General features: G+C 35.3%; 1 protein-coding gene across 3 annotated transcripts in view; it reads left to right on the top strand.

Moving 5' to 3' along the window:
• Window positions 1–24,769, top strand: part of SNX7 (sorting nexin 7) — a 99,914-nt gene that overhangs the window by 33,108 nt on the left and 42,037 nt on the right. For all 3 annotated transcript variants that reach the window (XM_007117504.2, XM_007117506.3, XM_007117505.3), the window contains 5 exons: window positions 4,891–5,001; window positions 5,342–5,506; window positions 7,568–7,766; window positions 12,552–12,751; window positions 15,546–15,632. In XM_007117504.2, the coding sequence (XP_007117566.1) occupies window positions 4,891–5,001; window positions 5,342–5,506; window positions 7,568–7,766; window positions 12,552–12,751; window positions 15,546–15,632 (762 nt within the window). The remainder of the gene's footprint in view (window positions 1–4,890; window positions 5,002–5,341; window positions 5,507–7,567; window positions 7,767–12,551; window positions 12,752–15,545; window positions 15,633–24,769) is intronic.

Below are 24,769 nucleotides of genomic sequence, written 5' to 3'. Positions count from 1 at the left end.
TGAAGGAGAAAAACCATATGATCATCTCAGTAGATGCAGAGAAAGCTTTTGACAAAATTCAACACCCATTTATGATAAAAACCCTCCAGAAAGTAGGCATAGAGGGAACTTTCCTCAACATAATAAATGCCATTATATGACAAACCCACGGCCAACATCATCCTCAATGGTGTAAAACTGAAACCATTTTCACTAGGATCAGGAACAAGACAAGGTTGCCCACTCTCACCACTATTATTCAACATAGTTTTGGAAGTCTTAGCCACAGCAGTCAGAGAAGAAAAAGAAAAGGAATCCAAATCGGAAAAGAAGTAAAGCTGTCACTGTTTGCAGATGACATGATACTATACATACAGACTCCTAAACATGCTACCTGAAAAGTACTAGAGCTAATCAATAAATTTGGTAAAGTAACAGGATACAAATTTAATGCACAGAAATCTCTTCCATTCCTATACACTAATGATGAAAAATCTGAAAGTGAAATTAAGAAAACACTCCCATTTACCACTGAAGCAAAAAGAATATAATACCTAGGAATAAACCTACCTAAGGAGAGAAAAGACCTATATGTAGAAAAGTATAAGACACTGATGAAAGAAATTAAAGATGATACAAACAGATGGAAAGATATACCATGTTCTTGGATTGGAAGGATCCACATTGTAAAAATGACTCTACTACTCAAAGCAATCTACAGATTCAATGCAATCCCTATCAAACTACCACTGGCATTTTTCACAGAACTAGAACAAAAAATTTCACAATTTGTATGGAAACACAAAAGACCCCGAATAGCGAAAGCAATCTTGAGAAAGAAAAACGAAGCTGGAGGAATCAGGCTCCCTGACTTCAGACTATACTACAAAGCTACAGTAATCAAGACAGTATGGTACTGGCACAAAAACAGAAATATAAATCAATGGAACAGGATAGGAAGCCCAGAGATAAACCCATGCTCATATGGTCACCTTATCTTTGATAAAGGTGGCAAGAATATACATTGGAGAAAGGACAGCCTCTTCAATAAGTGTTGCTGGGAAAACTGGACAGCTACATGTAAAAGAATGAAATGAGAACACTCCCTAACACCAAACACAAAAATAAACTCAAAATGGATTAAAGACCTAAATGTAAGGCCAGACACTATCAGACTCTTAGAGGAAAACAAAGGCAGAACACTCTATGACATAAATCACAGCAAGATCCTTTTTGACCCACCTCCTAGAGAAATGAAAATTAAAAACAAAAATAAACTAATGGGACCTAATGAAACTTAAAAGCTTTTGCACAGCAAAGGAAACCATAAACAAGACGAAAAGACGACCCTCAGAATGGGAGAAAATATTTGCAAATGAAGCAACTGACGAAGGATTAATCTCCAAAATTTACTGGCAGCTCATGCAGCTCAATATCAAAAAAACAAACAACCCAATCCAAAAATGGGCAGAAGACCTAAATAGACATTTCTCCAAAGAAGATATATAGATTGCCAACCAACACATGAAAGAATGCTCAACATCATTAATCAGTATAGAAATGCAAATCAAAACTAAAATGAGATATCATCTCACACCGGTCAGAATAGCCATCATCAAAAAATCTACAAACAATAAATGCTGGAGAGGGTGTGGAGAAAAGGAACCCTCTTGTACTGTAGGTGGGAATGTAAATTGATACAGGCACTATGGAACACAGTATGGAGGTTCCTTAAAATACTAAAAATAGAACTACCATACAACCCAGCAATCCCACTACTGGGCATATACCCTGAGAAAACCATAATTCAGAAAGAGTCGTTTACCACAATGTTCATTGCAGCTCTGTTTACGATAGTCAGGACATGGAAGCAACCTAAGTGTCTTTTGACAGATGAATGGATAAAGAAGATGTGCCACATATATACAATGGAATATTACTCAGCCATAAAAAGAAACGAATTTGAGTTATTTGTAGTGAGGTGGATGGACCTAGAGTCTGTCATACAGAGTGAAGTAAGTCAGAAAGAGAAAAACAGATACCATGTGCTAACACATATATATGGAATCTAAAAATAAACCAAAAAAATGGTCATGAAGAACCTAGGGGCAAGACTGGAATAAAGATGCAGACCTACTAGAGAATGAACTTGAGGATATGGGGAGTGGGAAGGGTAAGCTGCCAGAAAGTGAGAGAGTGGCGTGGACATATATACACTACCAAATATAAAATAGATAGCTAGTGGGAAGCAGCCACATAGCACAGGGAGATCAGCTCAGTGCTTTGTGACCACTAGAGGGGTGGGATAGGGTGGGTGGGAGGGAGGGAGATGCAAGAGGGAAGAGATATGGGGATATATGTATATTTATAACTGATTCACTTTGTTATAAAGCAGAAACTAACACACCGTTGTAAAGCAATTGTACTCCAATAAAGATGTTAAAAATAATAATGATAAACTAAAAAATAAATATACACATTCATAAAAAAAAAAGGATAAATGCACATGCTCATATACCTACATGTACACTGGCAGTCTCCTACTTAGAAATACTTATGGGTGACCTGATTTTAAATAATTATATCAGGAAGCCCAATTCCTGGCATCTGTTCCCCTTTTGGGAAATTACCCTTTTTTCTCCAGGTTAGAGTATCTGAGGTGAGTGCTCTAAAGAAGTACTTTCTGTTTCAGAGATTAGAGATTTGCCTTGACTTAGGACATGTAGGAGTAAGAACTCAGAGGTTTAATAAGGGTCTGTCCTCTCACACCCTCATTATGAAGACAAACTCATCAATGCCTGCCAGTATGTAGTTGGGGGGTTAAAGTATATTCTTGATTCTGAGATTCTTTTTCCCTCAAAAACAATTTTCTAAATCCTCCAATTTTGAGTAACTGTTTGCCCTTGACCAAAGGTCAGTATTTGTTAAATAAATGCATTTTGAGGTATAGATCACATGAGTCCATTAGTCCTAAACTTCAAGTGTGCAAGCTCTTATGGTCAGACATGAAACACCATTTACAATTTACTTTCCATGGGAGACTGTATTCTAGATTAGAAGATAGAGATAAAGCTTCCAAACAGTAAGAATAACAGGTTTGATGACAAATTTCCAACTTAGAAAGAACTTGTGTTCTAAAAAGTTATTTTGGAGCACAAATAATATATAACTTGTAACCCTTTATAAGTCCAGTGAAGTCTTAGAGTAGGAAGAAAGAATGCACTATCCTTAAGATTTGTACTTATCCTCTGTTTTCTTCTGTTATTGTAGTATGTTAGGGAACTCCTCTTTTAAGTCAGTGGCAGAGTGATGAGGAGAGAATCAACCAGTTATTTGACTTGATTTTTATATCTTTCTGTTCCTGGAATTTATACAAGTTTCTTTTGTGTTTACTTGAAGTTTTGGGAATTCTTGAAGACATGTAAAGCTCAATCTTACTTTAACTTCCCAGTGTTTGAGTGTTTTTATTGTTAGTTATGCCATTTTATTTTCTTGGTAATGGGTAGTGAACCTATACGTATGTGTCAGGTATGAGTAGGTATCAGTAGGTTGTTTAATGAGTGACTCTAAACATGTTTTGTGTGCATATGTATGTATGTATGCATGTTTATGTATTTGCATATATATATACACATACCAACTTGTATATATATTTGTTAAACTGTGTTTCTACTAGTTTTAGTTTGCCTATTTTTACCATTTCCACAACTTGTACCATTTGGCATAGTAGTTAGATTTTGTAGTGGTTTTTGAACATGTAGTTCCTTAGACTTCTGCATCTCATTTACCTCCACTTTTTCCCACTAAAAAGGGAATGTTTTGTGAAGATATATTTTATGATATTCTAAACATTCATTTTAAAAGAATAAACTTTGTCAAGTATAGCTTTTGTGAGCCTTATTTTATGACAATTAAGATTACATCTTATTTTTACTTGAACTGCTTAATTTTACAATTGTGTTCATCTGTATGGGTGATTGATATTTCTGGTGAATGTGAAATATGTAATGTGTTATTTATTCCCTGTTTACTTCTCCAGGAAAATATCAAACTTAATATTACTGTGTATAATTTTTTTAATTATATAAATGACTTTTTTTCTTATGATAGGTGAGGGCGCATTATCTAAGCTATTTTTGTATCTAGCTCAGGAATTCAGGTAATAGAAGTGAGGGTGATATTTTACCCATGTTCTTCTTGTCATGTGTGTTGGAATAGATTTTTAGTTTGTTAAGAACAGAGATTTTAATGTATTTGCTTAGTTTTTAGGAGGTTAGGCATATAGCTCAGAATTCCTTGAGAAATGATGGGAAGATTTTCTTTTCACGTTAAATTTCCATTAATGACATTTTTAAAAAGCAGTAAAATCACTCTGTATAATGTTAGAATTTTCAAATACTAAAAGCAAATTTTATCAAAGCAATTCATTTGAGCAAATTCCAGGAAAACATTTTTTTCTCAGTTATGTTCAGGTTATTTTCCAAGTTGCAAAAATAGGACTTTCCTCAAATTCTGAATTCTGATCATCTTGAAAAATGAAATATATTTGAAACCTAAATTCAGAACACACTTTCTTGTTAGCAAGAAAGTCATGCCAAAGATAATAGTAGTTAAAATCTTGTGGAAGACAGATGGTTGCTCTAAGACAGATTTTTTTCAGTTTGGATTTTAAATTTGAGCATGATGTTTGCTTTCTTTCTGGGAATACTGGAAAGTTTGCTTTGTTTCATCTGCTACATGAATTGATGTCTGCAGAAAAAAAAAAAAAAAGACAGGCTGACAAACACTGAATAATTAGAATTTGTTAGTTTTTCTTAGAGACCCATTTATTTCAGAATGTCTAAAATAACATTAGGCAAATGTCTTCTGTCTTATATTGCATGTGCTGTTATTTTCTCCTACTTTCTTCAGACGTCTCGTGGGGAATTTGACTCCAGTGAATTTGAAGTTAGGAGACGTTATCAAGATTTCCTTTGGTTGAAAGAAAGACTTGAAGAAGCACACCCCACTCTGATTATTCCAGTAAGTTTACATTTTTTTTTTCACAGAATAACTGCCATTTTGTCTTGTGAATCGTTAGAATGCCTAACACCCAATTTCAGACCTTTTAATTCAGTATAATTCATTTATCTTAGGAACATTTGTTTTTAAACTTTTCAATCTATGTACAGATTTGTTTTTTTAAACTATTGTAATGTGTTAAGATTTTAGTGTTTGGCTCTAGCGTTGTGAATTTTGAAAAATTATTTTTATAAGAAATGATCACACGTTCAAATAATCTTCCAAAAAGAAAAAGTGTAGAATTCCTTATAATCCTGTGCCATATAATGCTCAGATACCTTTTTACATTTTTTTGCCCTAGCCGTTGCCAGAAAAGTTTATAGTGAAAGGAATGGTGGAACGCTTTAACGATGACTTCATTGAGACACGCAGGAAGGCATTGCATAAATTTTTGAACCGAATTGCTGATCATCCAACTCTAACATTTAATGAAGACTTTAAAGTTTTTCTTACTGCACAAGCTTGGGTAAAGGATTTTAATTTATACTCATATAATCCTTTAGTATCTATACGTGTAGTAGGTTGTATGCTTCCTCTTATTTACCTTTATAAATCAGGTAGCAGTGGCCTTGAATTAAGATGTGTTTTTAAACATTGGAGAGAGATCCTTCAGATACAACCCTGTGTCAGGTCTACGTATAAACATTATGAAAATTTTTTGTACCTTTCTCACATATACATCCTCATATTTCTCTTGGTAGCTGATTTTTTTTTTTTAATGCCTGGGTACTCCCTGCATATACTGCCAATACTGAAAATATATAAACATTTAAAAATTGACACTGTTTTGAGTAGTAATTGGTCAGGGCTTTTCAAGTTAGGATAAAAGTTTTTATTAAATAGATGGATGGATGGAGAGATAGGTAAATAATACAATTTCCTTACTTTCCCTTCAATTACCTAATTGAAGGGGGTCTAATTTCTAGTACAGAAACCTTATATGTTCCTTTTCTTCTATGAAGATATAACTGACCAAGAAAGATGATAGGTAGAACAATGGTCAATATTAAATACTTACTGACCAGTGTTGAGTTTTCTATCTCTCGGCTGTTGCCAAAGTGATCGAAGCTAAAAAGTGATTCATCTCAATCTTGACGGTACTTGCTGTCTGGAAGCCCTATGTGACTTATGTGAGATGAATTTGTGGCCTGACTCCAGACCCTTAGAAGCTGTTAGAAACATTATCTGCAGTCAGCAGTTGCAGTAACAGCTTGCCAGTTGTGACTTGTGCCATTTCTGATAATGTTTACTCTATCAAATGATGTGGTAGCACTCTTCGATAGACGTGTTGCCTGGTCAAGAATAGCATGTTATTATTTGCACACAAAATCATATTGACATGGAGATAAACAAGTTTATATATTATTTTGTGTAAGACCTTTAGGAAAGAAGATCTGGAGAAAGATAATATGTTATTTAATATTTCGGTAAATAATACATAATAATATTTTTATCTGTGGATTTGGTAGTCAGTATTGTTATAGATTTTTTTGTGTGTATGTTAGTTACTCTTCATCTTTTATTTGATCTCAAACCTATGTTTCAGTAAGTGCTACAACCATCCTCAGAATCCCTTGTCCTCCTTCTTGGTGTTCTTTTTTAGTATGCCATACTTCTGAAGGAATACTTTAGTGTATCCTTTTATAGTATTTCTAGTTTGCAAGTCTGTAGCTGACCCTCCTAAGTTAACTAGAACTAGAAACAGCTAGTTATATATTTTATTAAAAATCTTTCTCCAAAGACAGTCAGCCAGTGGAGATAGTGTCACAGTTTATCCAGTTAAGTTAGTTGCAGAGCTATGGTCAGGGAGTATCTGTTTACCAATTATTCTAGTGACTTTAAGTAGACAAAGCAGGTTAGTGCTTAGCAGTGAAGCCCCTTGGGTCAGACTGCCAGGGCTCCAATCCTTATCCACTAATTCATTGCTCTTGGAACTTGAGCAAACCTTCCTTTGCTTCTATTTTCTTCTGTACAATGAGGATAGTAATAGAACCTACTTCATAGTGTTATTGTGAGTTATGTATATAAGAATGCAAGTATAGTGCCTGCAACATTAAGCTCTTAATAAATGCTAGCTATTATTATAACTAAAGAATTAATGAAGTTTTCCAATTTTTTTTTTCCAGGGAGTAGTTATAGTTAGACCCTAAGAAATCTTTTTCTCAATCATTTTTCTATTAAATTCCTGTTATATGGATTTCATCTCATATCATCCTTCTTATCTTCTCCAGTAATCTCCTTAAGTGCGATTCCCTCTGTTAAACCTTGTTCTTTGAAAGATCCATGCTCTGAGGAAACATATTTTACATGAGCTCTTTGAAAAGGAATGTTATCAAGGAGACTGAGATTTAGAGAAAGAACTGCACCCTAAACTCATCTGCTTCAAATTAACATGAAAAAGAAAAAGACGTATATGAAACAGTTTTATTATCTTTATTTTATTCTTCGAACTAGATTTCATTTTGTTGTTGGGGCTTGGAATATCATTGTCTGCTTCATCACGAATATTTTATTTTTTTGTTTCTAGGAACTCTCTTCTCACAAGAAGCAAGGGCCTGGATTACTCAGCAGGATGGGGCAGACGGTCAGAGCGGTTGCATTATCAATGAGAGGAGTTAAAAGCCGCCCCGAGGAGTTCATGGAAATGAATAACTTTATTGAAATATTTAGCCAGAAAATAAATTTGATAGATAAAATATCTCAGAGAATTTACAAGGAAGAAAGGGGTATGTAGAATCACTGAAATGTGATTTCAAAGTTGTTTGATTTCTGATGGATCTTTACATTTGCTGGTGTGGTAAGGCAACATCAACTTAGCATTTCTTTTTGGTGATTATTAGGATTTCTGTCTCTGCTTAGCAGTGCCTGTCTGTTATTGCATGCTGTTTACTTTATCTATTAGAGCCCTTAACATATTAATGAGTTGTTTTAAAATCCTGATCTGATAATTCCAACATCTCTACCACATCTGGTTCTGATGCTTGCTCTCTCTTCAAATTGTGTTTTTTGCCTTTTGGTATGTTTTGTAATTTTTTTCTTGGTAGCCGGACATGATGTACTCATAAAAGTAAACAGGTCTTTAGTAATGTGGTGGTGAGGTGTCGGGGAGAGGAAGTGTTCTAGAGGCCTGTGATTAGGTCTCAGTCCTTTAGTGAGTCTGTGCCTCTGGACTGTGAGCTTCACAAAAGTTCAGTTTTTTTTCCTCCCCCCTCTTAGTTGGATCAGGATGGCCAGAGTGGGCTCAAGTTGGGTATTTCCCTTCCAGGTCAGTTAGGCTCTGATTATACTCCAGCGGGTTATGCTCTGGTTAACTAGTTTCCCATGAGGGCAGGCCTTGTTAAGAAGGCTATTTCAAAATGGTTCATTTTCCCACCCCCTGCAGGAAGCAGAAGTAGTTTTTATCTGATATTTACTGTGTAAGCTTTTGGGGGTAAATCTCACAATATTGTGGGCTCCCCTGATGACTGGGTTCCTTGGAGTTTTTAACTCTTTGAATTGTCCACACTGAGCCTCCAGCAATTCATCATTGACAGTTTCAGTCTCCCTACACCCCCGGCACTGGTTGCAGAAGTGATTTCCCCTCTTGAGTCTCTGCTCCAGGAAGACAAGATTCCTTGTATCCGTGTTTCTGTCTTTCCAGTCTTGCAGGCAGTGGTTTGTCCTGTGTCCTCCCCTCTCTCACAGATCCAAAAAAAAGTTGGCTTTTCAGTCTGCTGGGCATTTTTCTTGTTAAGACCAAGTGGCGACTTCCAAGCTCCCTACAGAGGAATCACACAACATTAAGTTAGAATCTCACCTTCAAAATGTGGTTTATTCCCAGATCTATTGTGAAAATTTCTGATTCCTAAATGATTTTGAATGTAGTCATGGCCGGTTTCCATTTGCTTTAATTAATCACTAGCTGTCTTGTTCCCATTTATAGATAATAGTGATAAAGAGCTTAATATTTTGGATGTAGTTGATCTCAAATGTTCAGCATGGGCTATAGGTTTAATCAAAGAAGCGATGTTTCAGGAAATAGGGTTTTCACAGTTTCTAGTGATTTTTGTATGGGGGGACAAGTACTCATTAGGCCTGTCCAACCAATGGCAGAGATTTATATATGGGAAAATAGGTCCTGTTTCCTATTTTCAAGTTAGAATTTATTCCACGATGGGACTTCCCTGGTGGTCTAGTGGCTTAGATTCCACGCTCCCGGTGCAAGGGTCCTGGGTTCAATCCCTGGTCAGGGGATCAGATCCCACATGCCGCAACTCAAGATTCTGCAACTAAAGATCCCGCATGCCGCAGCTAAGACCCGATGCAGCCAAACAAATAAATAAATAAATATTAAAAAAAATAATTTATTCCATTATGATTTTTTCTAATTCTATGATGAGTTTTTGCTAATTTTCTGATTGCATTTACCTACATTAAAAATAGATGACTAATTCAGAAAATATATTTCCTAATATAAATCGGTTTTAAAGATGAGCTACTTAAAGTCCCTACATTGATGGTTTATTTCTTTATTGTCCGTGTCCCCCATTAAACTGTAAGTTCCATCACGACAAAAAGGGAAAAGGATTGATTTATTTCTGGTATCTAGATAGCGCCTAACACATTGTAGATGCTCAATTAAAATCTGTTCAATGATTGAAAAAATAAATGAATAAACATAAGATTTGGTGGTAGGAAAATCTGCTTTATCAAGAATTGATTGGTTATTAAAAGAGACATAGAAAAAATTGTTATATCTGAGTGTGTATTGCCTTTTCTCTAACTTCCTTTCCTATGTATTGACTTGGTGAGGTCATTGTGGTGACTAAATATAGTTTAATAATTTGTTTTATGCCTTCTTGGTCTATCTTTGTATTTACCATTTGTCATTTTTTTTTGATGTCAAGAAGCCAGTTGTTTTAACTAGGTTCTGTGATTCCAATTCTATTAAGTAGATTCTTGATGCATAGTTAAGTGGTATAGCAATTCAAAGAGGCCCCTGGAAACTCTTGACACTTAAGATTTCTGTAGAATATCAATATGCTTTATATTTGCCAGCACAAGGGACTAGTTTTAAAATCTTTGATATACTTTTTTTTTTTTTTTTTTTTTTTTTTTTTTTGTGGTATGCGGGCCTCCCTCTGCTGTGGCCTCTCCCGTTGCGGACCCGGACGCGCAGGCCCAGCGGCCATGGCTCACGGGCCCAGCCGCTCCGCGGCATGCGGGATCCTCCCAGACCGGGGCGCGAACCCGGTTCCCCTACATCGGCAGGCGGACGCGCAACCACTGCGCCACCAGGGAAGCCCTGATATACTTTAATATTTGTGAAATGCTCAAAACGAAAAGTGGGTTTTGTGGTAGACTTTATAAATCTGAGCTCTCATTTTCAAGGAGTGAATGCACACTGGCCCAAACTTGAGGGATTTCTTGGTCTTTCGAATGTGAAGCCCACTTGTCAAGATTTCATTAAAAATGATAGAATTTTTTTTTTTTTTGTAGTTCTGGGAGTCTAAGCTATATAGGGCATTTCATTCATATTTAAATCAAAGAATTTGATGATCATAACGAGTCATTTCTCTTTTGATTTACTTTTATTCAGTTTTTTTCTGTGATTTTGTTTTGTGTTCCCCAATTTATTAGGCAAATTTGTATTGACCACATGTTATGCTGCTGCTTTGTGCTAAAGATTGAAGGAGGGTTAAGACAGTACCTGTCCTTGAGCTCACAGTTTAGTTGGGGAAACAGATATATTAACGGACAAATTACAGTGCAGCTCATTAAGTGTTTGCATACAGATGCGATTTGAGTGCTGTATAAGCACAGTTTTAGAATTTCAGGGAAGCTCTCTATATAAAAATAAATACTACACAGGGTTAATGACACACTTTGATATATACACAAATTGAGAAAAGAAATAAAGGAGAATATTTTCTAGAGATATTAGTTTAGTATGGTGATTATTTAAAATAAAAGGTAGGCCTAGATCAGGAGGATGCAATTTGGAAGGGCTCTAGTGGTCATTAAACCGAATATCTTCCTTAGGTGACAACTAATATTTCTGTTTTTTTTAATTTTTAAAGTCTCTTTTAGTTTACTTGATCATATAAACTTTTGAAATTTTAATAGTTTAGTAAAAAGTTTAATTTAGAGCAATATGATATATTTCAACTAACCCCAGTGACTAGTAAGATAATTAAATATAGAGAATTTAATTGTATTTATATGGATATTAGACCAAAAACACTCACTACTCATGCATTCTCTACCATAAAAAGCCATCTGTCATTAAAAGTTGATAGTGTGAAAGCAAACATATAAAAGCATTCAGATTTTAAAATGAAATCCAAATTTTTGGATAAATTTTTGGCTTATCAAGCATTGAATAGTCTTTTGTTATTCATTCTTTCATTGATATGAAAATATTTATTGAATATATTATGTATTAGGCTTTGAGATTAAAAAAATAATAAGACTCTGCCCAGTTGAGTCTTGGAGCATATGGCCTAGGAGTGTGTGAGTTATGCAAGCAGTTATAATAAAGTGGGATAATAGAAGTATTAAATTATGATAAGCTTTAATAGAAGTATAAAATTATAATAGACTCATTGAGGACAAAGCATCTAAGAAGCCTTTGGAACAGAAACAGAAGAGATTTGTTTGAGTTAGGACTTAAAGGATTAGAAGTAGTTTGTCAGATGATAGAAGTGGTAGAGGGCAAGACTAAAAGATACATGCATTGTTTAAGTTAGGAGAAATCATGAGATATTCATGAATGAGCGGTTATTTTGGCTTGAATTAAAATATCTTTGGGGGAGAATCTGAAGAGTTAGACCTGGAGAGGCAAGGTAGGGACTGATCATAAAGGACTTTCTAATTCAGCTAAGAAACTTCAATGTTCATATACTGTGACAAAAATTGAAAGAGGGAGAATTGTTAGAAGTCCCTTGCAGTAGTGCAGGTTAGAGATGCTGATGACAGTGGAAGTGAGGAGCAGCGGGTGGGTGGGTAGGTAAGTGGGTGGGTAAATGGATGGATGGTTAGATAGACAGAGATTTAGAAATATTGGAATTGCCGACTTACTCTGTGCAGGTGTGAGTCTAGGGTCTAGGATGACCCCACAGTTTTTGCTTAGATCTATGGAAGCAATTACCATTAAGAGGATATGTAAACAGGTTAAGAGGAAAAAGAAGACATGTTTTGTTTAGGTCATGTTGCTATGAGGTATTCAGGTATAGTTTGTTTGGTAGGCAGAAGTCTGTAATAGATACAGTGATCGTATAATTTATCTCCCAAGCCAGGACACTTCTGAGAATGAAAAAGCATGTTATTATTGATTATACTTGGAAAGTTTTCATTCAAGGACCAGTTGAGTAGATTGGGATGACAGGTCAATTTAATGAAAGATGATATCCATATTCTTATGTTCATGTACAAGAACATGTGCACAATGAGAAAATAAGGTCCTTTCTTGTTGTCTGTAATACAGGGATTTTGAAAACTCCTGTAAATTGAAGAACTTTTTATTTTTTTAGAATATTTTGATGAAATGAAAGAATATGGCCCAATTCATATTCTGTGGTCAGCTTCAGAAGAAGATCTGGCTGATACTCTAAAAGGTGTTGCCAGCTGCATTGACAAATGCTGTAAGGCCACTGAAAAACGGATGTCTGGACTCTCAGAGGCCCTGCTTCCTGTCGTACATGAGTATGTGCTTTATAGTGAAATGTTAATGGTAAGAACACCTAATTCTACTTCTACCTTAGTTCCTGACCTGATTATATGCTTTATAAAGGCAGTTTCTATTTCTTTTTGGTTCACCACTATCTTCCCATCTTAGAAGGATGCTTTGCGTGTAGATACTCATAAATATTTGTTCACTGCATGAATGAATTGATGAGTGGAAGAATATGTTAATAAAAGACAGGCATTTTCAACAGTAGCAACAACAGTTTATAAGATAGATTTGAAGCATCCTCAGTCAAGATTTACATAGGGAGTATGATTAGTTTTTCCAGCCTTTTAAAATTTTACTTTAAAATTTTTCAGCACTTTAGAAATTTCTTTTCATGAAAGAGTTGCTTTCTTGCTTCTAGGTACATTTGATTTAGCAGTATATTTAGTATCATTATGTAGAAAGTACTTGAGTAGGATCTTGATGTTTGTTCTGTCTTCTGGGTGCTTCTGAAAAGAAATCCTTCAAATTAACATGTTTCTTTCACTATTTGAAAAGGCTTTTATTCCTCTTATATCAGAGTTTTGCGTTTAACCTCCTCAGTTCAAGTTAAGGTTTCCAGATATTTGGGATTTAGCAATGCTGTCTGCAGAGCTAATGTTTTTCATCCAGTATTATTCTCTGCTCACAATACCTTGCACAATTGAACTGATACCCTCAGCTTTCCGGTGTTGTAGGGTGACAGTGGGGGAAGGAGTCAGCTTGCATTCAGTTATAGTCCATTTTTTCTGCCATTTAGACTTGAATCCATGTCTGGTTTCTGTTTTCATGTACTCTTGATTTGGGAGGATTAAAAATTTTTTTTTACTTTGTCTTGTTAAGAAGAGCTCTCTTAGCCTTTCAGCATGATATCTGCCTCTTTCGTATTTATCATGTTTAGGTTTTCCTTTCACAGAATCATTAAATATTTTGTAGGTATTTCGAATTTCTGCTGTTACTTGACTTTGTTGTGATCCTCCCATAAACACACCCTCCCTGCTTCCCAAAGTCCTCTAATGTTTCACTGCTGAGGTGCTTCCTCCTTGCCTCCATCAGTTTCCTTGGCTACATTCCATTGGTTTACTTCATTATTGCTCTCTCTCTTGTGTGGCTGTTCAAAGAGATCTGATTTTTATCATTAAAAATATTATATTCTTTTCCCTTAATTAGATGTTTTGCTCTTTATGTCAGGATGGAAATTATGCAACTTAAATCCTGTATTATTAAAGGTGTGGAAAAATTATAATAGCAACCGGAATTGAATTATTTTATAGGTCCTCATTTGATTGTATTATTTTGTAGGTTGCTAGGGTATAATCAATAGCACTTATATTGAAGTTGTGCTTCTGTTTTATATTGGAATATTTTCTTCAATGTGAGCTAAAATAATGAAAAATACATGCCTTTACAAAATGATTAAATTTGTGCAGTTTTTACTAGTTGTCTTCTGAAGCCACCTTTTACTTAAAATATTTCTACCTATATGAAGCACAATATTTCATATTTATGGAAACAAACATAAAATTAATGGGACTAAATTATAGTATGTGTCATTGGGTTAGAGAAAGGAACGGGTTCCTGACATTAATGGCCATTAAATATTGAAGTAAATATAAAAGAATTTGTGATAATTAGTTGAATTTTCTATTCATTTCTTTGAAAACAAGAGAAATGTTAATCTCTTTCGAACGTTTTAAGATTGATTCCACCAAGCACAAAACCAAGGTGAGTCATTTTCAGGATGATTTTTATCCTTAATGCCTCTCAATACTCTCTCAATTACTATAGAGCCAGCTTATCTGGTTCCATTTAACTGATTTGTGGTTAAGGTTCTTCCCTTCCTCTGAAAACACCCAAAAGACCTGTACCTCACTAAGGCCCTCTCTTGTATGTCCTGCAACTCTGCTCTCCCTGGTTGAACTGTTTGCTTACCCAGAGTTAGTTTTATTTTTGCCTTGAACTGTTTAGGCCACTTGTGTTCATTATTACAATTTCATTATTTAATTAATACTATGGAAACCAGTGAAAGATGAGTACAAATAAAAAGAATCTGGGTGTCTACAAAGACTGTCTTGGAAGAAAAGTGAGTCACCAAGGGAAAGACATTGAAAAAGACTAGAAAACATTATATAAGATGTAGATGAATTCTGCACTCAAATGTCTTCACCAGGTGTCTTAACTGAAACATGAAATCGTGGTTATTCAAGAAAACAAGATGGAACTCCTCTCAGAGCAGAGGCCATGCTTTCTCCTCAGAGTCTTGGCTAATCGGTTAATACTTGTATATTTTAAGCTAAAATAAAATCTTAAGATGTGAATGCACACTTCAATTTTGATTCCCCACTGTAATTGACTTTGATTAACTATGCCTTTGGAGTCCAACAAGAGGGCTGATTGTAGATACTTTCAGATGTGTAGCCCATGTGCCCTCCCAACTGCAACCAGTTTACACCATGGCACGTATTTTCAGTGCTCCTATTGACTTTTTTATTCCTTTGTTTTGTTCTTTGCTCTTTTTGAAGAACTGTCCATGCCTAGAGTGCACCATTGAAACATGTATTTTGTACATAAAGTACTTAAACCAGTAAGGTGTACATTGGGAAAACTAATAAAAGATTATGAAAAAGTTTCTTTTAAATCCTTGCTATCAGTTTAGCTTTTAGAGATTAAAATTTTTTTTTTAAGTCATTACACCCCTAGATGACTGATGGCTTGGGGAAGAGATGGTATTTATATTCTCAAATGTATATTTTTGTTATACAAAGATTATTAAAACTAAATACAACCTATTTCATTCCTGTGTTTTAATATGAAGGGTGTCATGAAAAGAAGAGATCAAATACAGGCAGAACTGGATTCCAAAGTTGAAGCTTTGACCTCTAAAAAGGCAGATACTGATCTGGTAAGTTTTAAAATTTCTTGTTATAATCACGTAGAATTGATTGTCTAAAATTTGTATTAGCTCCATTACATGCTTGTGTTTAAGCATTCAGTAAATGATACAAAAATTTCTTCCAAAAATCTATTATACATTGAGTACCAGGTGAGTCTGTAAGCTTACGATGCTTTCTGCCTTTCTCTCTTATATTTTTTCTTACAATGAGTAAAGTATGAAGTTAATTTTTTTAAATTAGAGTGCTTGAATTCAGAAAGTATGGAAAAAAGTACCTAACATTGTTCCAGAAGGTTAGTAAGTACTCAGTAAATAAATCCACTTTTTACTAGTTTTATAAGAAATTTGTACAAGGTAAGTTGGTGTTCCTATACATTTTTTTCTAGTTATTGTAAAAATCTTTTCAAAGGAAGTATCTTTGTTTTCAAGTTTAATCCTTTTCTTAAAATACTTTTTTCCTGGAAATTTTCAAACATACAAAAGGATCTAATAATATAATGAACTCATTTACCCACCACTGGGCTTCATTAATTCCCAGCATTTTGCCCAGTTTTTTTTCACCTGGCTATTTCTCACTTTTTTTTTTTCGGAAGTACTCTAAAGCAATTTTCAGACATTATATTTTCACCCACAATAGTTTAGCATTTATATTTTATTGTCTTTGCGTGTTGTCATGATACTATCAGATCAGAATTGTTGTCATTTTAAAACTGAGGAAGAGGCTTGAAATGTAGAGTAACTTGCCCAAATTTATATAGTTCTTGAAACAGAAGTAGGACTGGAGGTAATAGTATCACTTGCCTCCCTCAGACCATGCTGCCTCTCAGAGAGCAAGTACAAAAGTTGGAGAAATCACTCATTACTTTGTTAACTTTTACTACATTTTCTATGAAAGAGACTTTCCTAATTTTATTTTTAATTTAAGGGTTTAGAGAACACTTATGTCAGGTGAATGGGGGAGTCCTTGAAACACCCCCCCAACCCCCAACCTCCCCCCTCGTTAATCCATAGTATTATTGCTGGCCATCCCAACTTGGCTTGGGAGCTAACCTCCCTCCTCCCTTCTTTAATTTTCTCTCTAGCTTTAATAATTTTCTAACACAAAAGATGATATTCTTACTGGTTTTCTTTGTATTATCTTTCTTTCTCTTTCTCTCCCTGTCCATAATCTAAACACCTTGAGGGTAGGAATTTTTTAATTGTTTCCTAAAGTGTTCTCAGCCCAGAGAACAGTGCCTGGTACATAGTGGTCACTCAATAAATATTGTGAATGAATGAAACTTGCAGTGTTTGCTTAGCTTCATAAAAACATATTGAACATTTGAAGCAATAAGCCTCTACAAAATCAGACTTTGTTGAGATTTCACTAAAACATGATTATGAATTATCCTCACCTTTCTTAACTATGCTTATTTTTCAAACTCAAATTTATTCTCCTGCATGGAGTGTGAGTGGGGAGTGGTGGGCTGCTGTGGACAGAGTAGGAGAATGGAATCTGTGAGAGAGACTAACAGAAAATGTAGAACAAATGGAACTAGTGGTCGAGGGGGAGATCTTGCTTTTACCTCAAGATGAGGAGAAAAAAGAGGAAATCCAAGATTAACCTTCTCAATACAGTAAGGGATAAATATATATATACATTTATATATATTATATTTATATAATATATATACACACACATATGTACATATATATTTTTTTAATTTAAAAAGTCAACTGGAATGAACAGAGATGGGTGAGCACATATACAACAATTATAATTGTATCATTGTAACTGTAGAATTTTTTTATTTGTTAAATAATTTCTAAAGATATTTAAATTTGTGGGATATTGAAATTTGTGATTAGATAAAATATTGCCCTTGACTAAATACTAGGAAAAGTACAGTATTTTAAAGTTTCAGGAGAATAGTAAAATGGCTTGAAAACCAAGCATCTGTTCAGAATGGCTTATATTCGTATTTTAAATTGAAAGGAAGAGTAGTTGGGATTGTTCCAACCACAAAAACACAGGAAAAAATAGTTTAGGCCCAAATATGGCTAGGCTTTCCCAACTCAACTAAAAAACACATTTTTTCTTTTCATTTGACTTGCAAATATTTTGTCTTTTGCTCTATAAAAATTTCCTTGATATCTCATTATAACCTGATGATCCATCTGTATTTTGGATTTCATTTTGTGTGTGTGTGTGTGTGTATGTGTGAGACATGTCCACTATAAAGTATTTTTTACCTAGTTAGCTGCTATGTTGTAAGATTGGAGAAATTTGAAACTTTAATTATCTGCATTATATTCTGTAAGATAATTTTTATTAAGGTTTGAAACAGAGAAAGTATTTTTTTGTTACCCATCAAAAACAGATCCTAAAATGCATGGGAACTAATTTAATGATTTGTGAATGGTACCATTTACATTTTCAAGCAGTTTATTTGTTTACAGACCTCACTTCCAAATACCTGTGTGTTACAATGATATCTTTGGGAGCAACCTTCCAGGGTTACTCTCAAAATGAACCTGCTCTGATTGGTTGCAGAACCGAAGGGAAGTTGCTTAGAAATATGCAGGATAGGGTCACCATGGAAACGTGCCCTTGTGAGGTCCTTCTAAGGAGCCCTCCTTTGCAGTCACCATGGAGACCCTGGCAGAGAACTGAATAGAGCAATCTAGCCTGGTTGTTTACCATGGCAACTCAAGCAGGGCACTTTGGAGACAACCCTGGGGCCATTTCTATGGAGACCTGCTGGGGCTGCCTTCAGTAGCTCCATCAAAGTCACCTTTGGGTGGGAAGTTATATGCAAACTGGGCAAAGCAACTCATAATGCAAAGGTCGGTGAAATGAAGCTCTACCAAGAAGGGCAAACACTATTGTAGTTATAATTATTGGGTAGAAGTAGAGCACTGATGTAACATTCCGGAGGTCATGTTAGACATATCAGGTGATCTTTATCAGGTGGGCTACGTGGCATGCAAATACAAGGCTCTTGTCTTTTACCGTGCCTGTAACTTTGTATATGCTGTAAATTGGCAATTATGACATTATTATTACTTTTTTCTTATCACACAAACATACCCACAAAAATTATGTGTTTTTCTGCAAACTAAAATAATGTTTTATAGCAAATTCCTTGATTTATTATCTGGGTAGCTGTAAAGTGGCTGCTTCTTAGAGTTTGTGGTTTGTACTTCTTATCTCACAACAATAAAATCAATTGTTTCGAAGTGACCTAAACTCAGTAAAGACTTGTAGAATACTCATTTGAAGGTCAGTGTAGCTGTTGATTTAGAGTTTTGTCATTTAGGCTTTGGAATTAGATAGACCTAGGATCAAATCTTAGCTTATCTGTTTATTAAGTCTTAAGACACATTTCCTAACATTTTTAAGCCTCATTTTATCATGTATAAAGGGGGACATTGTTAGTACCTTTCTAATAGGCTTGTTTAAGGATCAAATGATACAATGCAAGTCAATTATTTGGATCATAGAAAGCACTCAGTGGTTGTTAGCTGTTGTTATTTTGATGGCTTTACAGAAGTAATACTTGAGATGGGTCCTGTAGAATGAGTAAGGAATTGTTCCTTGAAAACTAGTGAGTGGATATTATGAAAAGTAGTAAAGGCTCAAAAAAGTGTGCTAAACTGAGGAACCCTGGTTGATGTGTAGAGAGCAGGGTGCAGGAGAATTGAGGGACGTGACTCTAAAGGTGGGCCGCAGTCAGATGGGAAAGGAGCCTTATTTGTCAGGATGAGGAATATGGGCTTTTTCCTTTGGACTGTGTGGATTCAGCGAGAGCCTGAACTGAAGAGGTGGTAGTGGAGTTGCAGAGAACAGAAATTTGCGAGAGACGTAGGTGGAAGATAGAATCTGAAGCACTTAAAGAATGAGGGTGGCCCTTGTTTCAAGTTCTTAGTGACCCATGACATTTCTAGATTGTAAGGAAAGCAGATTGTGGCTTTCCAAATTGAACTATAGCATATAAGAGGAAGAAGAAGATTGGATATGTGCAACTTTATGTTATGATGAGATGGCATTTAAGGTAGAAGTATTCAACGAAAACCTTTTAACAAATGTTTTTAGGTACCTAACATATAAAAGACGCTATTCTAAGCACTAGGGAGACAGTGGTCAAGAAAGGCCCTCATGAGTCTTATATTCTAGTGATAGAGACGATAAGCAACAACTGAAATTTATAGTGTATTGTCATATAGTGATAAGTGTGGAGAAGAGGTAGTGTTGGGGAGCAGTGCAATTTAAAATTAGGGGTTTAAAATTAGGAAAGGTCTAACCAAGAAGGTGATTTTGTAAAACCCAGAAAAGGTGAAGTCTTGAACTACATGAATACCCGGCAGAAGAAATTTCAGGCAGTGGGGACAGTAAGTGCAAAGTGGAAGTATGCCTGCATGTTTCATGAAAAGCAAGACCAGTGTTGCTGGAATGGAATGAGGAAGCAGAAGAGTTGTGGGAAATGAGGTCAGAGAGGTCGCCAGGGGTCAGATCATGTAGAGCCTTATAAGATTTGGTCTCAGCGAGATAGGAAGACAACAGCTGAATAGAGGAATGACATGTTCAGAATTGTTCTAAATCAATTACTCTGCTTGGGAAGGACAAAAGATAATGTCTATGTGGAGTGTGTATGGACTGGGAGAAGGCCAGAGCTGAAGACTAGCTCTTCCAATCCCAGTGAGACATCATAATTTGGACCAGGGCGGAAGTGGTGTGGAGTGGTCAGATTCTGAGGATATTTTGAAGACAAAGAACTGTTTGCTATTTGGTGGGCTATGAATTGTGAGTGAACAAGGATTATACCAAGATTTTTGAACTGAGCAACTGGAAGTTAAGTGTTGGCATTGAGATGGCAAAGACTTTGGGAAGAACAGGTTTGGGAAGAACATGGAGAAGATGAAGAAATCAGATTTGAATGTGTAAAGTTGATGTGCCTATCAGATACCCAAGTGAGGTGTTGAGCAGGGAGTCACATATAAAAATGAATATAAAAATCCAGAGGTCAGGGGAGGGATCCAGCCAGAGATATATATGTGGGAGTTGTTAGCAGATAGGTTGTATTTAAAGCCATGACATTTGTTGAGGTCACTAAAGGATGAAAAAAAGAGGTCCCAGGACTTAATAGGACTGACCCTTGGCATATTCCAACAATAAAAATCTAAGAAGGGATGGCTAGTGAGGAGAAGGAAAGAGAATTTATATAGCTTCGGCTGGTGGTAAATAATTGGACCAATAAGATGAACTAAACTGATTTATTTAGGGTCATTCAACTTTTTTAACCACTTCTCCATTTATGAGGTATTTATAAAAACAGCTTGATACAGAATAATTAAGGTAACTGTAGATAATAAAACATTTTAAGAGAGATTGAGCGTTAGATGCTCTGATAAAGAAGAGATTCAATAAAGTAGATATTCAATCAAAGTAAGGAAATTTCTGTCTGTGGAGATGAAGGTATAACAATAACAGATTTTGAGGAAAACTCAGATACTTGGAGGAACTTGTGGTTTTTGCAGTTTAGTTATAAGTTTTCAGAGTCAGAGCTTCTGTTTGAAAATGCTTATTCACTTCACTGTTTAACTGTAAGATAAATAAAGTTCATCTGTGGTGCTAAATAATGCTGCATATCCATTTTATTTGTATTTTTATTTTTGAATGGATGATTTATAGTTTGCCACTCAAAGCAGCATTCAAATATAAATGAATATGAATACATTTGACATTTAGCAATATGTGCATGGAATCTGAGAGTTGGATCTAGATATAATGCCATAGCTGTTTAACAGTATATTTATGTGAACAAAAATAAAAAATGCATTTTCATAAGATCATTATAGTCTGGATTTGCATATAGCCACATTCAGAAGATGCAAACAGATACCAAATTTATTTAATCTGGTCCTTGCTCTGTGTGAGTTGCTATTTTTGAACCAGTTTTTTACTCCATCCTCAAATTGTGGTTATTAATCGTCAAATGTTCTTGATAGTGTACTAAATGATGTATAGAGCAAGAGTGCCTTCTCTTTAAGCTTTAAAGAAATGATAATATTGACATAGCTTTTTTTTTTTGTGGTGGCAGCAGAGGTTGGCTCTACCTTTTCTCAGATATTTGTTGTCTCACCTCTCCCCTGACTTTTTAACAAATTTATTCCTTTCTATGTGCCTCATTTTCTAGTATCTGTTTTTATTTCTCTGCTTCTTTTTTGCCTGTTTGCATCTATATGTGTTTCTCACACACACAGATACACACATGTACATATACACACACTCACACAGCAGTGAAGGACATGCTGCTATCCAGTGGAAGGAGAAAGGACTTTCTTCTTGTATGTTTCCTTTTATCAGTTTATCTTAGAAGGTATCAGCAGACTTCTCCTCACATCTCATTGGCCAGAGTCCTGAAAAGTCCATGATCAAGTCAGGTGCTTGGAGTGGGAATGTGACCATCAGAATTGACTTGGACCAGCTACAAACTGCCTTCTGATGCACATACCTAAAAAAACTGGAGCTCTTTCATGTAGTAAGAAGGAGAGTGGTCAATGGATTTTGGGTAAACAGCTAATAAATATGTGCCTCACATACACAGTGTACCTGTGTATTGGAGCTGTAGACACACCACTGGGTGGGGATCTGGGTGAATGAGTGACGCTTAATCAACAAAGCCCTCAGCAGCCTCTCATCCCAGAACAAAGATCCAGGCAGTGCCTAGCATTCCTCTCCCTCCGTACCGTCACAGTCAGGCCTCTCATTCAGGGCATCATTCATTCAAGTGGTTGAAAAAAAAATCCATGTGCTGCTATTTATATAAACTTGTAAAGGATAATAATATTTGATTAAATAGCAAAAAAATCATGTCTACCTTATGAATAAGTCTGTTGAGCCTGGGGTGTTTATTTTTATTTATTTTTTGGGGGGTGGGGAGGTCTTTCTTTGGGATTTTACCAGGTTACTTTTTCCCTCTGTTATTTGTCTCATGGCATTGCAAGTAGAGCAGTATCTGAAAAGTATTTAATATAAGCTCTTAAACCCAATTGCAGAGTTGCATGTAATTTCAACCACAGTATTGTGTGCCTTTGTAGTTTGGGACCAGTAACTTACATTCTCCTTGCTTTAGTTTCCTCAACTATAAAAGTTGTGGGTAATATCTACCTTAGAGTGTTGTTAAATCAGCCTATGAAAACTCTTAGCGCAGTACCTAACCAGTGTTAGATTGTAAATATTTTGTATTTGAAGTATATATTGCATGTCTCATTTTTCTAGATTAAGGTTTGGAAATGGTAACTGTAATCCTGCTTGTTAGACTTTCACATTGTTAAAAAAAAAAAAGAGGCATCAATTATCTTGAGTTGACTAGTGACCACTCCCACTTTCCCCACCTGGTCACTTTAGGCAATTGAGAATAGATAATTTAAAATGTATATGAATTTATACTGATGTTTTGGACTCTAAACAATTATTTTAACTAAACAACACTTGGTAGTGTACCATTGATTTGTAATAAGGGACATTTTAAGGAAGAGAACCATAAACCCCCTTATGATAAGCATCAACAGCACAGACTACATTCTGGTTTTCCTTTATGAGCACCCCTGAGAAAAGTTTCATTTATGTCTCATCAGCACCAACAATGGGATTTAATTTCTCCTGAGCCGTTAGCTTGTTTCCAGCGTGTACACATCTTGGGTTTTATACCTGTTCCTATCCCACTCTTTATACCACTCTTTACATTAGTTTCTAGACTGTTGAGAACCCCAATTCTGATCCACTTCCATCTGGCAAATGTCTTTTATGTGTCAAACTCACCCCTGGCTTTACCTTATTATTCCCCTATTATTTTCCTTTGTGCTAATGTCTTTATCCACTTAATACCTTTAAACTAGTTGTAGAGTATAATTTTGGAAGCCATCTTAAATTAATATGGAACAAGGAACAAATTAATAAATAAGGACTAGAGGTAAAATATTCCAAATAATTTCAAAGATCAACACGTTTTTTTATGATGTATTTTTGACCCAAAAACCGTGTTTTTAGTTATTTCTTTTGGAATCCTCCAAGGCCAGCATATCTGATGTGAGCACAAACTTGAACACCAAATTACTCGTGTTAACTGTTACCCAGAAAATTAGTCAGGAGATATTTGTGGGTGAGGTGAAAGAAATCGTACTACTTCCAAAATTTTTACCCATGAAATTTGCTTAGGGAAGTTACTGCATATTAAGCCTTGCTGATTTGAAAAAGGAACACATAAACTTACAGTCTTGATGAATAAGGCCTGTGTACGTTTGTGGTGGGTGAGGGTGGACAGGGGCAGCGGGGAGACAATGAAATACTGAAGAAAAGAGGCAGTGTAACAGTGTAGGTGATTTTCTAAGGGAAGATTGTAAGCTCTGTGTCTTTCTCTAGGAACATTTTTTCCCCACTGTCTTGACTGCCACAGAAAAAGTAACAGATGGTTAAGTAAAAGGGGTAGTTTAAAATTCCAGTCATTTCTTCTCAGGATTTAAGAAATTCTACTTATAGTGTCCTTGTGGATCTGTGGTTTGGTTTGTGGAGTTCTGCCTACCTTAGATATAATAGTTTAAACAGCTTTCCCATATAGAAACTCAAAATAGATTCAATTTCCTTTTAATTTAGACTTTTCGTTAATAAGAAATGTGTCCTAAGGGTCTGTCTTACATATCTCCTTCACTCCTGGCCCTGCCTGGGCACTCAATAAATATATGATTATGCTTAGAGCAGGAACACGCTGGGAGTCTGAAGCCTGGAGAGGGCTTTGATTCACTTTTACTTAACTTGTGACCTTAATCAGACATTAAGTATTCTTTATCCACGAACAGGCAGAAATAATGCTTACTTTGAAGAAACTTTTTTTGAAGATGAATTAATGTTTATAAATCTAGAGCTTGTGTCAGTAAAAATTTTGGTAAGTTAGAAGAAGAAAGTATAAAAGACTAATATATTGGAAAACATGTAATGGTATCATAAAACATTATTTAAAGTATAAATCGTTTTTAAATAGTACTTCTAAAAATAAAAAAATTATATTTCTACAAAGAACAGAACCAGTAGTTTTTCTTCTAGTACAGTGCCATATCACCAAATTAACTGCATTTTGATTTATTATATTTCTGGGTTTTGGAGAGTA

Source organism: Physeter macrocephalus, chromosome 4 (assembly GCF_002837175.3).
Source record: "Physeter macrocephalus isolate SW-GA chromosome 4, ASM283717v5, whole genome shotgun sequence".
Classification (NCBI taxonomy): domain Eukaryota; kingdom Metazoa; phylum Chordata; class Mammalia; order Artiodactyla; family Physeteridae; genus Physeter; species Physeter macrocephalus.
This window is presented reverse-complemented; position numbering and strand designations above follow the sequence as displayed.